Genomic DNA, 15,970 nt, shown 5'->3' with positions numbered 1-15,970 from the left:
AATTCATAATTCAGTTGTGTCGAAATTTGACCTTTAGAAAAGAATATATACCGCTCAGTCAATGTTTCGGTGTCATCGCATTCTTCAGTACGATTTGTTTACTATTATTGTAAAATTCCTTTTTTTTTATATCATCCACGGATTGGCTAACTCACTTAAACTTGAATGAACTCAAACTGCTACCAGAACTAATTTGCCAATCGGTTTTCTATATTACTTTACTCATTCAAAAAAGTACTCATAAATTATTGTAATCGAAGTTAGAAACGTAGGCACTTAAGTGGAAGTTGGACTTTCAAAATTACATCAACACTTATTAGTAATCGTCAACCAGATACCAATTATTAATAATCTTAATTCGTTGTTTACTTTTCTAGGATTTAAAACGATCAATAATCGATGACGGAGTAACAATGGTAGTTAATAATATTATTATTCCGCATAGCGGTTGGGATCCAAATTCTACAAGTGGAGAAACATGCTGGTCAACTGTCTTCAGAAACGCATCAGGCGTGCTTAGGAACGTGTCTAGCGCCGGTGAATATGCCAGAAAGAAACTGAGGGAGTGCGAGGGTCTGGTAGATGCCTTGCTATACGTCGTTAGATCTGCTATTGAAAAATCAAACATAGGAAATAAAATTGTAGAAAATTGCGTCTGCATTCTTAGGAATCTAAGCTACAGATGTCAAGAGGTTGAAGACCCAAACTATGACAAACATCCCATACAGTCCACTGTGCAAAACAGAGTCTCAGCACCTGCCAAAGGTAAATATATTAACCATTTTGAGTATTGGGATAAGTGGTGGGTTTAAACATAAAGAAACGTTCATCATGCAACTCTCATTCCTTAATTAAAATACAGTACACCATACAAAAATCAAATATTTAAACCCTTATTAAAAATGTTCTACTAATGTACCAATCGAGTATTGAAGTATTCGTTGTTCACTTATTAACACAAACGCACTATCAGTGCGTATATAACTTTGTATCATGGGAAACTTTACTCTGTGAGAATAAGTTTTTCTATTGACCCAGTCTCTTAGCAATGTGTCATGGAATGAGCACTCAATTGTTGCATGGAAGTCAATCGTAGATCACAAATGTTCACGTTAGGTCCAATCAGAAGTCTTATATTATCTGTTCAATAATTGTCGATCTTTTTATTTGTTAACGCTTTCCTGGGCAAATATCAATTTATCAAATATACCTAAGACGAAAGCTGACATGAAATTAACAATTGTAGAAAACATATGATGTTGGATCTGGTGGGAAGCACGTTTTCCACTATTTACGATAGGGTTAGAAACATCATTAGTCATTACAAAGGGTTACCATCAATTCTCATGTGGAATGATACCAAGATTTCACAGAGGTGAAAAAATGTGTAGGCTCGTCAAGTATCTGATACTTAAATCAAACTAGACACTGGGTTGAATGTACATAGGAAGTATAAATTCTAGTAGTTATTATATTTTTGCTAGGTCAGGAGTGTCGGATTTATTTTAATACTTAACTGTACATGGAAAGTTTACCTTCAGATACTCTCTTGTAGTAAATTTAATCCATGAACAGTTTTCAAAACAATACACATGCAGAGTCGTCTTATCTTTGTTGTTACCTATATTTTTACATTTGTTATTTGGCATTGCTAAAAGCCTATTTTCTAGTTAGCAATATTGTTCTTCATTTTCCAGTACATCAGTAAAATAATCCACTGGAGATATTCGATTTTAAAAAGTGTTGAGACTAATTTAAGTCACATAGAAGAACAAAACATAACTAGAAATGTTCACGTGGTAGAGTTATAGAAGTATAATATGGTAATTTCCTTGTAACTAGAACCAGATAAAAAGAAAATTTCAATCTTTTTAGCATACGGTTTATGTCAAGGTAAGATATCATTGTAATGTTATTGCCGAATGCTTATTTCGTACAACGTGTTCAGTTGTTTCGTTGCTTTCCATGAATGACCAGACATTTGTAACCCTTAGGGTTAAATATAGCCCAGAATATATGCATCGCTAGCTTTCCGCAGCCAATGAGCGTGAACATTAGTGATTACTGTTTCATTTCTGAGCTGATACATACTAAAATTTAAAAAAATTTTAATATGCTTTCTATTATACAACTGGATTTCTACAACTGCTAATGGTGTAGGCAAAATGAAACGCCATTTATTATTTTGGAGAATAATTGATATTTTTCTTCCTTTCTATTAAGGCATTGAATATGATCATAGAGAAAAATATTACGCGCATATATAATTTCTTATTATATTTTCATTTTGCTCGTTTAAAATAAATAAGTTCCTCATTTTGGTCTCACTTGGAACTAAAATTTTAAAGGAGTTCTTATTTTTTTTTTTTTTGTTTATTCCATAGGAGAAAATCTGGGATGCTTTGGTGGTAGTAAAAAGAAAAAAGATGGCCAACCGATTCAAAAAGAAGCAATGACCTCCCGCACAACTAATCCGAGAAATGAACCAGTTAAGGGAATGGAACTACTTTGGCAACCTGAAGTAGTTCAGTCATATTTGAGTCTCTTACATACGTGTTCGAACCCTGAAACTCTTGAAGCAGCAGCGGGAGCTCTGCAAAATCTTGCAGCCTGCTATTGGCAACCAAGTATCGAGATGCGTGCAGCTGTTAGAAAAGAAAAGGGTCTTCCGATTCTGGTAGAGCTCCTCCGAATGGAAGTTGATAGAGTAGTATGCGCGGTCGCGACCGCTCTAAGAAATCTGGCAATAGACCAGCGAAATAAAGAGCTTATAGGAAAATATGCGATGAGAGATCTCATTCAAAAATTACCATCTGGAAATAATCAACACGACCAAGGTACCAGCGACGATACGATAGCTGCTGTCTTGGCAACACTAAATGAAGTTATAAAGAAAAATGCCGAGTTCTCAAGATCACTACTTGATGCTGGTGGCGTCGAACGGCTCATGAACATCACTAGACAGAGACAAAAATACACTCCTCGTGTTCTCAAGTTCTCAGGTTAGTACTCATGTCTGATTCAACGTGTATCACATCTTATCAATATTCTACAATTCTGTAGTATTAGAGCCTTGGAATTATTATGACATTTGACAGAATCTGAAAAAATGTTGACAAAAAAGATTGACATTGCTAGTCAGCAGTTTTTTTAGTTACTACGTCACATGATTTTGTACGCATTTCAAGTTCAGTTTTGTCAAATTATTTCATATGTGTAACAAATCACAATTTTCGTGTTTTCAATTTCAAATATTTTTACTCCTCTTCCAAGTGTTTTCTCTTTCTGACTAAGATAGATATGTAAATAATTGTAGGAAATTTGCTTTTTTGAAATCTAAAGTTGAATGATAAAAAGACAGGAAATCATGAGATATTATACTTGGTTAATGTGTATAGTGAATGTCCGATAAGAACTGAAATATTCATACCCATATTATTATAACTAAATTACTGTGCGGAAGCACTGTTTTGATATTTATTCTTGTCCTAGAAACTTTGAGCAACTAGCAAGAAAGATCGAAATTCGGATATTTTACCACATTCTATTGGAATAGAATTTCTTTGCTTCCCTTCACATCTAAGAAATTATCATAAAAAAACTGTTACCGAATTATTTCATGACATGTCCACTACTGACGTGACAATAATGATTACTGAGCCTCGTGATTCCTGTAATTCTCTAAAAATGATTTGTTATTATATTTCTTGCATTTAACAACATTAAATTGTAATAATATTAAATTAACAGTCGCGGGAAAAAATTTGGTAACTTTTTGTTTTCTATCAGGGCAAGTCTTGTTTACCATGTGGCAGCATCAAGAACTGAGAGATGTTTACAAGAAACATGGCTGGAAGGAACAAGACTTTGTAACAAAAACTGTGGCAGCTAGGAACTCTGGGCCGAACTCTCCCAACAATGCCAACAGGTATTAGAATCATTTCAATTTATGTTGAGAGCATAAGGTTAATAAACTACCTCGTAGTTACGTTCTAAAAACATCCTACTGCTCATGTGTACTCATCATCTGATATCTTGAAGACACTTTATTGTAATTATTAAATAATTTCTAATTTTATTTGCTACTTATAACATTTATTTTGTTCTTATTTTATGTTCAGGGACTCTGCGTAATTTTATTCTATGATAACTTATGATATTGTATTTGTATTTGGTACAAAAAAAAAAAAAAAATAAACTGCAGAGTCCCATTCCAGTTTAGAGCCTTCTGATTCTATATAAAATTTCAGCTTTGATTGCAGTACTCTGAATCGACCAATGGCAAGCCAAGGAAGTACACGATACGAAGATCGTACCATGCAAAGACCTACTCAAAATTCCAACAATGTAGGCCGGCCTACAATGTATCAACAGGTAAGCAAAGTTTCAAAAACAATCTCACAATGCTTTATGATTCCGATCTGTGGTTCATGTATTATCTGAAAAAACTTCGTGTTGCAATTTTCATTCAACTTTAACCTATTTCTCATTCCACACCACTAACCCCTATGGATACATGAAAATCAATTACTATTTAATAAACGAAAACAAGGAGTAGTCAAAATATGAAGCGATGGGTGAGCCACAATAGGTAGAATCGGTTTTACTCGGTATGTGCAATAGATTTCACCTGAAGCCCACTCGAGCAGCTCATTCTTACTCGAAGATCAGGTGGTTGGTATTCAATATATGATCCTGTAAATGCATGGATGGTTTCTCTACCACCTGACACACTTTTGAACCTTGTGCGCATAGATTTGTTTGCAAATGCAGTTTTATTTTTTTTTCCTATTATTTCTCGACATAGTTACTTGCAACGCATTTCAAGGGACTGCAGAGTTTTCTCTGGAAATGTTGTGAACAATGTGATAGTATTTTTCGATGCAAGAATGTGAAGACGGAAATTTCCACCTTTCGATCGTTTATCGGGTACTATTTTTCATTACGCCTCTAATGTCTAGTCTTGTTTTATTATGCACCGTACACTGAAACTTAAGGAGTCTTTGAAACCTGAATGCAAGAAAACTTTCCCGCAACCCTATTGACCGCTAGCAGTGCAGGGAAGTTTTTCTCGCACTGGAGTCTAAAAGATTCTTTCAGCTGCCTGTGGACGGAGCATAAAAGACGACTTTTAATTTAGGTGTTACAAAAAATATTGTTGATATTTGCTGTTGATACATTGTAATATTGGTTTAAATACCAGTAATTAATAGGAATGCTTCTACGTACCTATTTATTAGAGCACCAGCAAGAAAGCCATCTATATTGTACAAGCAAAAAACAGATTATCAGACTCTTCTGGTATCGTCCTCCCCCTTCAAAGCAAACGTATTTGTTAAACGGCCTCCTGCCTAATTCGTGATTATAATTTCCATTAATTGACGATGGAAGGTATCAAATAAAATATTATATAACATTATCCTTTATTTGAAATTGAGCATAAACAGAATTATATAATGTTATGCGCATGAATTTTAGGAATAGTAATACAATGACGATCCCCATAGCCATGACTGATTCATTTTGTTTTATTCAGCAGAATGAAGAGTTGACCATGTCAGATATGCAGTATCCTAAGCAGAGTGTTGGACATGCGCCACCAGCTGGAGGAGTTTGTGTATTTCCCTCGATACCAGTAAGTCATTAGATGATTGAAACAAATGACCCTCCACAAAAAAAAACACAAAAAAAAAAAAAAAATTGAACACACCTTTGTACACGCACACATGATTTACATTCTAAGATATGTTGAATACAGTATAAACAGTTGCTGCGTAAGTGATATCAAATTCGTGTTACGCACGTATTTTTTCTTGCTGTATAAAAATTCCGTTTACAGAAACTCTGCACTTTTACCTTCTCTGCTTGATATTGACTCTACAGTTTAGTTGTCCAATATAATTTCAAAGCTGTATGGAGCTTATTTCTAGTTTTTTTTTCCAAGAAAATGATCAAAATTATTCTTGCCTTTGTATTTTAGTTTTCGTTTCCTTTCTCAATATTCTTGTATCATGAAAGTAATACTTTATTTCATATTTTAATACTTCTCTGTGTAGGCTACTTTATGGAATTTTATAGTGGAAAACTGAGTACTTAGAAATTGAATGTCTACTCAAATTCTTTGCATTCTAAAATAATTATTTTTATCGTTTTATTCTGTCTCTTCTACTTTACAAATAATTAATCAATTCTTCCCAATTTACAAGTCACAATAATATATTTGGATCTTAGATCAATTATAAATAGAGTAATTTATTAATTTGTTAATTTATCAAAGCTTTTCGATTAGCAATAAACAGAAATGAATATTAACTATAATACTATATATATATATATATATATATATATATATATATATATATATATATATATATATAGGTATATATATATATATATATATATATATATATAAAATAATACTAGGGGTCATTCAGCAAATACATTCATTCGCTTTGGAAGATTTTAGAACTCTGTCCCTTTAACGGTTGGCTAGTCTTCTTTAAACTCTATAAAATAATACGTACCAAATCTCCCCCCGTCCCTGCGAAGTTATTATTTTTTCTCAATAATATTTTTAACAAATCATGTGATTGATATTTTTCGTGTACTGAAATTACAAAATTTTACATCAACCGGAAATTTGTGACAGAATTATGAAAATAATCAGAACAATATTCAATTTCTCATTCTCCAACTTAAATTTGAAAAAAAAAGAAATTTTCCCAGGCCGAGGACGATCTAAAATGTACGAGCAAAAAACAGATTGTTACGCTCTTCTGGAACTCTCATCCCCCTCCAAAGCGAACGTATTTGTTAAATGGCCCCCTGCCTAATTCGTGATTATAATTTCCATTAATTGATGATGGAAGGTATCAAATAAAACATTATAAATCATTATTATCAGATTTGTACGCTAGCGTGAATTTATTAATCACTTGAAAAATAACCAAGTCTGGTAGCACGTTGTAGGTTATAGAATGTTGGAATGAATTTGAATTATATAAAAGAAAACTAAGTCAATTAATAATACATTAAACGTAATACCAATTAGCGCTTTGCTCTTTAAAGGCAGACGCGTTATTACATGAGGAGCACTTTTAATAGTCAAACGTATTTTTAAATAGCTCTGAAGGTTTTCTTTCAACTTCTTTCACCAGAATAGAGTTTAGTTTCAATAATACGTTTTTGCCTGTGACTTTCAACTTTTTTTTCTCTGTTTTCTCGAGCATCACTGCCATAACTCACAAACAGCACAAATTCTCCTGTGTCGAATCGAATTGTAGCTGTTCAATAAGTAAATGTATGGACAAGAGTTCACTTTCAACAAACAGCCTATAGAAGTTATGTTATTGAAATAAATTTTTGTATTTCTTTCTTTGTCTGCAGTTTAAAGCGCTAATATAAACTAACGAAGAAATGATTATGTTTTTTTGCTCATTTTTAAATTATAAATAGGAGTAATATAATAATCTATAATAATCTCAAAGATGAATCACTAAACCAAACGCAGGGTCTAATTAGTATACATGCCATTGTTGAAGAACAAACGACGGCTATTGCTGGACCAAATAGTAATTAGCACTTTACAAAATTCTCCATCGCTCTCGTACGTTAGCTCACTCAGAATAAACGTAGAATTTTATATGAGCGTTATATCATTATCACCAGATGGTGGATTCAATTTAATTATTGGATATTATTTTTCAACCATATTAATGAATTACACGTACACACACACACATCATTTCTTTATATACTTTTTAAACATTCAAAAGGAACTAAATATTGTGCCAACTTAACGACTAAATATGCTAACAAGTAATTTAAACAGTATTAAAGATCGTGTTTATAGATGAGAAATGAAACTATAGAACACTCCAGCAAAAGTTGTACAAAAAAGGCAGGGAAGATCAATTATTGGATTAACATATTTAAAATTTTTTATTTTAAATTTGGTATTGAAACATAAAACTTCGTCAGCTACTGTCTAGATTTAATTCATCAGTTTTGGATCATTTTGGAGTATTCTAAACTTCGAACAAAAGCGAAAAAATTTAAAATTTGTTTGAAGGTGACAATGATCTACATTCTTGAATCCTCTAAACTGTAAATCCAATTTATGTATGGCAACATTCTTTTTGAGGTACAAAAGTCAAAAACGTGTTAGAATTCAATTTGACAGAGCATAATAATTTATTGCATAACTCTTGCACTACATACTTTGAATGCCTGTGAAGAAACCTAAAACTAAGGAATAGATAACACCAATTATACCTAGAAAACTCCCTTTTTTCACATATCAACAGTTAGCGATGATAAATACGATTTGGTAATAATCATTAATTTTCAACGGACACAATAGGGAAGTTGTATGATTGAAACACTTCGTTTTTTCTGTGAATTTAGTTCATAATGTTAATGAAAAATAAATCATACATATGTCACCTCATATTATCGATCTGATTCGATAACAATTATCGGAATCATCTGAAGTTAATATACTTATGCATACGTTTGTCTCAAAATGGAGTGTTTTTTACGAATCAAGGAATAGTACGCTGAAATGCTGAGAGTAAAGCTTTCTTAGGAATTGCGCTCAAATATATGCTCATAACATTGCGTTCGTCCCTACCATTTCACTGTAAGAGGGAAAAACAAATCCACGCATAACATATATAATCAGAAAGATATCAAACTCAGAAGTAAAAGTGCACAACGATATGTAATATCTCTAGTGCTCCGACGAAACTTTGTAGTTACATTGTTAATTACTTTTTTGTACAAAAGTAATGTCGGTCTGGTGATACCAGATTCAAAACTCCTATGGCCTAAAGTACAAACATTATGGGGATCTTTTCTGCTCATTCGTACTAGTGTGAATAGACTGAATAGAATTCTGATATGCGCGAAACCCTTGATTCGATCAGTAAATCGATTTGAAGCAATACTGGTATTCTTACAAATTCACCCCTCTGATCTTGGAGGTCACAAATTTTTTTAACCAATATAGCAGAATTGGAACCTGGAGTGAAACACAGTGACCTGCTAGGCTCGAGGGTGCCTAAGAATACGCCTTGTATGTAATCTAACACTATTCATTAAATCCATGAAACATTCCATCTTATTAGTGAAAGGAAGATGGTTAAAGAAAAAGCGGTTATCAACAAAAATCAAATTAATCGTTGCTCAAATTTATTATCTTGCTCTCTAATTGGTCAGAAACTTTTCCGTCAGTTGACGACGAACCTTGTTAACGGACCAACTTTCAGTAGAACAAATTATAGAAGAACATTTCCATGACTACACATTTTATAGGATATGAAATTTCTACTATTGGCAAGACTATGTTCTTCAGAAATTTCCCTAAGATATTGAAATTTTCTAAAGGTACCCCCTCTCATGGTGTCTATACCCAGTCCCGTTATACTATAAAGTACCCATAATGTTTTGTTTATGCTGCCTATTCTTCAACTAGGCTTACTGTTGTAAGCACAGGATTAAAAAAAATGTTTATCGTATCCAACCATTGATCCTAAGGCAAATGGTTGCTAGATCACAGCTCATTTACTGATGCGATGTGACTTATACCCTAACATTTTTGCAACATGTGGTAAACATCATACTCAACTATTTTTCATCTTTGGATCCTATTGCTAGGAGGCTCATGTTGCTATTACATTCCTGAATTGCTGATACGGTATTTCTCTCTTTTCTCCTCTCTCTCATTTGATTCTTCCTACTGCTAGTTAGTAATCGAATCAATGAAGAAAATTTACAATTAGCCATTCCACTCTAACTACTCCTACACTAATACGTGCAAAATATCACACCAGAGCAACGTATGATGGATAAAAATTCTATCGGCAATAACAGTCATCATGTGTAAGAGACTCAGGTATACTATGATTTGTCAATGTCCTTGCCCATTCGAATATGCAGTCCGGTCCATCAATACTCATGTATGATTGTTGATATTTTTACAAATGCGATATTGGTATTTAATAAAATCACGCGATATCCTTGTAAAAACATTGTTCTGTATATTTTCATGAATCAGTTATTCAAATTGCGATTGAGGTGATCATCTGAGAAGTTTTTTGAACGAAAGCTTATTAGTAAAAGAAATAGTTAGCGCAGGCATAGTTTACAATATCAGAAGCAAGTAGTTAATCATAAATTACATACGTATGTTTAAAGGTATTTATCGAGATAATATTTATAGATATAACATTGAAAAAAAAAAGATCTAAGCTAAAGTTCGTTTATTCTAATAACAAGATGCGTTTGTTCATTTAGAGGTATTTCCGCTCATTCGTGTGTTTTATTTTACTATTTAACAAATTTTTTTCTCATTTTTCACTACATTTTGGAAAAGGTTTTTTATCACACTAACTATAGTGAAGGATGTTCGTACATATAATTGAATATAGTTACAAATATATGTATATCGAATATTTATATATACATTGACCTAATAAAAATAAGTACTTGTGAAAGTAAATCTTTATCTCTTGGAGTTCAGAGTATGACAACTTAACATAATGACTTTGAGTATTTTTAGGAGCTGTGGAAGATGTGATACCAAGGTATATCTTTTTAAGTTATTTTCTGTTTTAATAATTTTCTTCTTTTCAGAGTAATGCATAATTGATTTGTTGCCGAGCTCCAAGCTGAACATAAGAATTCCTAATACCCTTAAGACACATGCCAACAATCTTTACAATATTTTACCGCCTACGTTTCCTTAAACAAACACTTTTTTTTGTGTTTACTAGCATATAGTACCCCAATATTTCGATAATAATTACATATATGAATATTGTACACCAAACAGAAATTATATACACGATAGATTTCTTGGATACGAAGGTCATTAAATTTATCCACAGTTTTGTTTACAGTCAGGCCGAGGGGTGAAAAATTAGTAGATTTAATCCGGCGAAATAAGGAACAACAATAATTAGTATTCATAATTACAGAAACTAAGATTAGATAACAAAAAATCACGTACTCGCATGCATGTGTGACTAACGTAACAAATTTACCTTGACTAGTGGTTGTGGTCTTAGAAACATTATGAAATTTCAACACGAACAGATTATTACGAATTTAAAAAGGATGTGGACGACCGTAAGGCCATTTTTACTCAAATTAGGACAACTCTGAACTCCTAACTGCTTCAAACTTGATCCTCCTCAAAAAAATTAAACCAGCTGGGAGTTCAGAACTACCCTCAGTCGAAATGACCTTAAGGTCATTCAATTGATTTAAAAATTCTTATTAATTTCTTCATGTTAAAATTTCATCATGTTTCTCACACTACAACCACTAACGAAGGTGAATACGTTATGTTAGTCATACTTCATATCCAAGAACTCTATCCTACATCCTACTGAGGTCAAGAAGTCATTTCTACAAGATATTATACATGCGGTTCTAAAGTGTAACAGTCGATGTTCTCCAATTCCGGATCATAGGAAATAACAATATGAAAAATATTCCGTCGAAGAACAAAAGTTGCTTTAAACGTATATGAAACACGAATAGAAATAAATCATTTTGTCATTAAAATTTCGGAAGGCTATATTAGAGTTGATTTGAAGAGGTATGCGCACATGGAATTGTAATGCTTAGGGAAGGTCAGTTTTTAATTCTCTAGACAATTGATCATCCATTTAATCTCATGGTTGAAATATTATGACAGGATATTTTGTCAGTTGCTCGCCTTACTTATCAACAATGTAAATTGACAAATTCCTTCAACACACAATATGTGAAGAATGTTTGTCATTCATTTCATTACTAAAAAAAATTCATACTGCATTATCCAGGTCTTCCATTATACTCTAACAAAATATTTCAACATTATTAATCAATATCTTCAATATTAATAAATGAGAAATCCTAATTTTTTCGTACATACTGTAAGATACATCTCAGCCAATGATCATCTACAATACAAAAGTAAAATCTTTAACCTTTTACGATAAACCGATATCTTTTAAAGGGAGCAAATTCGTAGAGTAACCAGTGTGTTGATGTTCATTTTAGGATTGACTATGTTATTAGAATTGTTTCAATAGTGCATGCACGTATTCAAGAACTTGAGCTTTAATTATCGCAACACATACCTATGTAATAAACTCTAGTTTTGAATTGACACCTTATGCCATACCACTATTTTATCTGAAATTTGTTACCCAGATGTAAATGGAAATTGCATACACATGTTATTATGGCGCAGTTTTCACCGCACTGTTCTAATCTGCTGGATTGAAAACCATGTTACTTTTATTTTGAAACCATAATTGTAGCGCGAATTGTGAAGAAAATAATGTAGTAATGTATCTTCCAGCCTGATCTTATTGTTATGTGTGCTTTGAGTTCTCACTATTTTACATGTTTAAGGAGTACAAATGCGATATACTTATGAATGCGTGGACTTGACAGTTGTCCATTGATTTTTGAAACTGAAAGTACGAACTATCCCAAAAAATTTCGAACACTTCAAGCTTTTAAATCTGCCATTTTATTAAATATTTATTGAAAAAGTAAAAACGGCACGAAGTTTCGTTCAAAATAATTTAAAAGCGTTCCGAAATTGACAGCGTGTACAGTGGAATGATCTTGACCAATTGAGATTGAATTGAGGCACGAGCATTCTAAACCAAATGATCTGTTTCTGTGAAGTGCAGTGTTTCAACCTTTCAACTTATGTATTTTGTAATCATAATGTGTATTTATTTCATACAAAGAATAGCATGACACAGAGTGGTAGTGCTGTAACCGATTCTGATTTTAAAAATTTCAGAATTAGAAAAGACTATCCTTTTGATCCGAGTTGAAGACGATTGACAATAAAACACTTTTCGACCGCATTAGGAACGTTGTTGAAACCAGCAAACAGCCTAGTATGGTTGAAAAAAACATGTTAGCAAAAAAAGACGACAAAATATAAACTCGGGTGGCGATTGCACGGTACTAATGTAGGCTTGTGTGTGTGTTGCAGCAGCCAAAACCCGGTGAGCCGCTCTATGCGCAAGTTAACTTGGAGAAGAAAAAGAAACGGCAGTATGAGATGGGGGCGGGTCAGGTTCAGGGTGGTCAAGGGGTTCAGGGTGGGACGGTTGCGGGGGGAACCGGAAATCCGCAGTGGGTGAGGGATGGTGTTGGTATTCAAGAACAAGTGGTACCTACAACGGCGAGCATTCCTCCTAGTACAACGGCGGCAACAGCCGGGGACTCTTGGGTATAATAAAGTAATGAAACATTTTCAAAATAAATAGGCTTATAAAGAGCGAGTGAAGTGGCGGGTGGTGAACCTCTAAAGTAATGTAAGAATAGTCTTTCCAAGTCTGTTTAAATGATAAAATAATAACTAATTATTAAAATAATAAAAATTTTATTCAACCGAGGACGAGGACGAGGGCGATGATCCACCTCGTATTATTTGCTGGTTTCATCAAGTTCCATCGTTGAAAATAAAACTCAATATCACTCAACTGAAATAAAATCGAACAATGCAATGATTGTGGGCGTTTGTAAAATTGAATCAATTCAAATTAAGTCTCAAACGGCTACACCAATTAATATTAAGCAAGCGGGCGATAAAAACCTTAGAGGTGAGTGATAGTCTTATAATATTCGATCTATTGATAATATAGCATTTACATAAATGATTTAGGAATTACCAATACGGATCTATGATTCATTCCGTTGCATCCATGGCTATAGCTGCAATTAATGGCTCTAACTTTATGCACAATTCTAAATTTATATATATATATATACACACACACACACACACATAAACATATATATTATATTATTAAGTATAACGTCGACAACCTGTACTGATTATTGTATTTTCAAATTAAGAAAACGTATATGAATATGTGGCGATGAACTCGTATAAATCCAATGCCCAGATACATACATAATAATTGATATTTATAAATTATGTTAATGTTATCATATGTAAACTCTTAATGCCGTGGATAATCCATGGGGGAAGTTTACTTAGAACATGTAACGAACTGCACCGTGTTGCAAGTATATTGCAATGTATTAAAAGTGTTAAAATAAATTAACTTTGTAAAAAAATGATCCCAAGCATATTAAGGGGACAGTCACATGGCTCTACAGATCTGAGCGTCTGGCTTGAAACTAATGGTAAGATACGGCCAGGCAGGATTGGAAAAAGGCCCCTGTTCTAGACTTCAATGAAGTTATTAGACAGAGTCGATAAAGACTTACTGGCTTACTACCGAGTCATCAGGTAAATAAAGCATAAAATATAATTTTGCTTTATGTTCTATGTTATCACTACGCATAACTGGGCACAAATCAATTTGAACAAGGAGGCGTAGAAAATGCTCTTTAAATATATCGATTATCAAATTTTCCATATAGTGCAGGGAATTACCCAACTACATCGTGAAGCTATGGCAAGCGTTATTTCTGATATTTATTGAATGGTGAAGCGCAATTTTTCGTTCTACGTACGCTATTAGATTTATGTGCAAAGTGAAAATGATGACGGAGTAACTATCTGCCAATACTCGCAGTAGTGTGTCTAGTCCGTAACTATGCTTCCATTGAAAACTGTTTTATACACAATTGAACGAACTATATAATGCTGATACTTTCAAATTGTTTATTTCAAAACTATATTTGAATATTTTATACTAAACAGATAATTGTGGAAAGTAAGAAAATAAACATCACAGGGTGGTCATAAGCCTGTAAAATCTAAAAAAGTCAGTTTTACAAGATTATAAAAATTTTGTGACACACTCACACTATACCAGCTTACATAGAATAACTTTTATACTTCTGAAACCATAGTGTCTGACGGTCATAGGATTCCAAAAAGTCCTGGAAATTTCTATAATATTCCACAACAAATCTCAAATTTTTTACCTTCTAATTATTGTCTGATCGATTATATTTCTATGTATTTAAATGTAGACAATTCCCTTCGAAAAGTCTTATTTCTACATCATCAGTCACTTGTGAACAATATCATATTTCTGTGTAATGTTACTCGATATTTTCTTTTTACATTCAGATTATATAGGATGAAGAAACCTGAACAATTGTTGAAAAAAAAGGAGCCATAAATGTAATGACACCCGATTCTCTCGAATGCAATATCCTATGTTCCAGTAAATGAAAACAAATCTATAAGAGGTGTAAATCTTTTTGATCCCTTCCAAACCTGTTCTTGTGTGGTTATTTTGTTATCGTGTACTGGGTGTATATTGATGAATTTGAACCGAATGCAAACATATTCAGTTGAAAAAATGTTATAATCGATCAATTTCTGATAAATTTGAATGCCTGAAAGCAATTAGAATAATTTTAAGTGAGTTAATAATAATGAAGTCGTTTCTTTCTGTTTATGATCAATTTCAAATCCGTGATTTAAATACATTAATAGCCTATTTTATCGTACATGATGAAGTTAGCAGCCAATTAAAGATTTAGTCGCTACTGGCGGTACTTCATACGTTATGCATATACTCAATATCTGCAACCAACAGTTCTTCCCCTTAGCAGAAGTGTTGTATTCTACAAGTAGCAAGAGACCACGCCCTAATCTGTAGAAAATTCATGTGACTCACCTTGTAAGTTAATAGAACTGTACACCAGTAATGTTAAAAAATTACAACAGTAAGAAACTTGTAATAATTAAAATATGAGTAGACGTTACAAAGACTGTCTACAAATCTACCTGAGTTGGTATTAATAATTAACCTAGACCTGTGTCCTTTTAATTGATTCACATATACAGGCTGTTTTGGCTAGTATAAAATTGAAGTGTGCTCTCGGACGCTAAAGTCATATGTATATATTAATAACTAACTTAAATTTACTTTTCTTACGTATTTGTTTCTTCACGAATTAAAATGCCTACATTATATCTAGGTAGAGTGTAAAGAGTTATACCTAATGAATCACCAGAAAC

General features: G+C 32.9%; 1 protein-coding gene across 9 annotated transcripts in view; it reads left to right on the top strand.

The window, feature by feature from the left end:
• The window catches only part of LOC124409742 (catenin delta-2), a 29,875-nt gene extending 14,140 nt beyond the window's left edge, over positions 1 to 15,735 (top strand). For 3 of the 9 annotated variants that reach the window (XM_046887538.1, XM_046887547.1, XM_046887546.1), the window contains 6 exons: positions 378 to 765; positions 2,385 to 3,002; positions 3,790 to 3,928; positions 4,251 to 4,374; positions 5,537 to 5,635; positions 13,010 to 15,735. In XM_046887538.1, coding sequence (XP_046743494.1) covers positions 378 to 765; positions 2,385 to 3,002; positions 3,790 to 3,928; positions 4,251 to 4,374; positions 5,537 to 5,635; positions 13,010 to 13,255 — 1,614 coding nt within the window. In that variant the 3' untranslated portion in view covers positions 13,256 to 15,735. The remainder of the gene's footprint in view (positions 1 to 377; positions 766 to 2,384; positions 3,003 to 3,789; positions 3,929 to 4,250; positions 4,375 to 5,536; positions 5,636 to 13,009) is intronic. The other 6 variants (XM_046887539.1, XM_046887542.1, XM_046887541.1 and 3 more) reach the window with 6 other exon arrangements.
• Positions 15,736 to 15,970: the final 235 nt, after the last annotated feature.

This window comes from Diprion similis, chromosome 8 (assembly GCF_021155765.1).
Source record: "Diprion similis isolate iyDipSimi1 chromosome 8, iyDipSimi1.1, whole genome shotgun sequence".
Classification (NCBI taxonomy): Eukaryota; Metazoa; Arthropoda; class Insecta; order Hymenoptera; family Diprionidae; genus Diprion; species Diprion similis.
The sequence above is the reverse complement of the archived record's forward strand: the minus strand, read 5'-3'. Positions and strand labels throughout refer to the sequence as shown.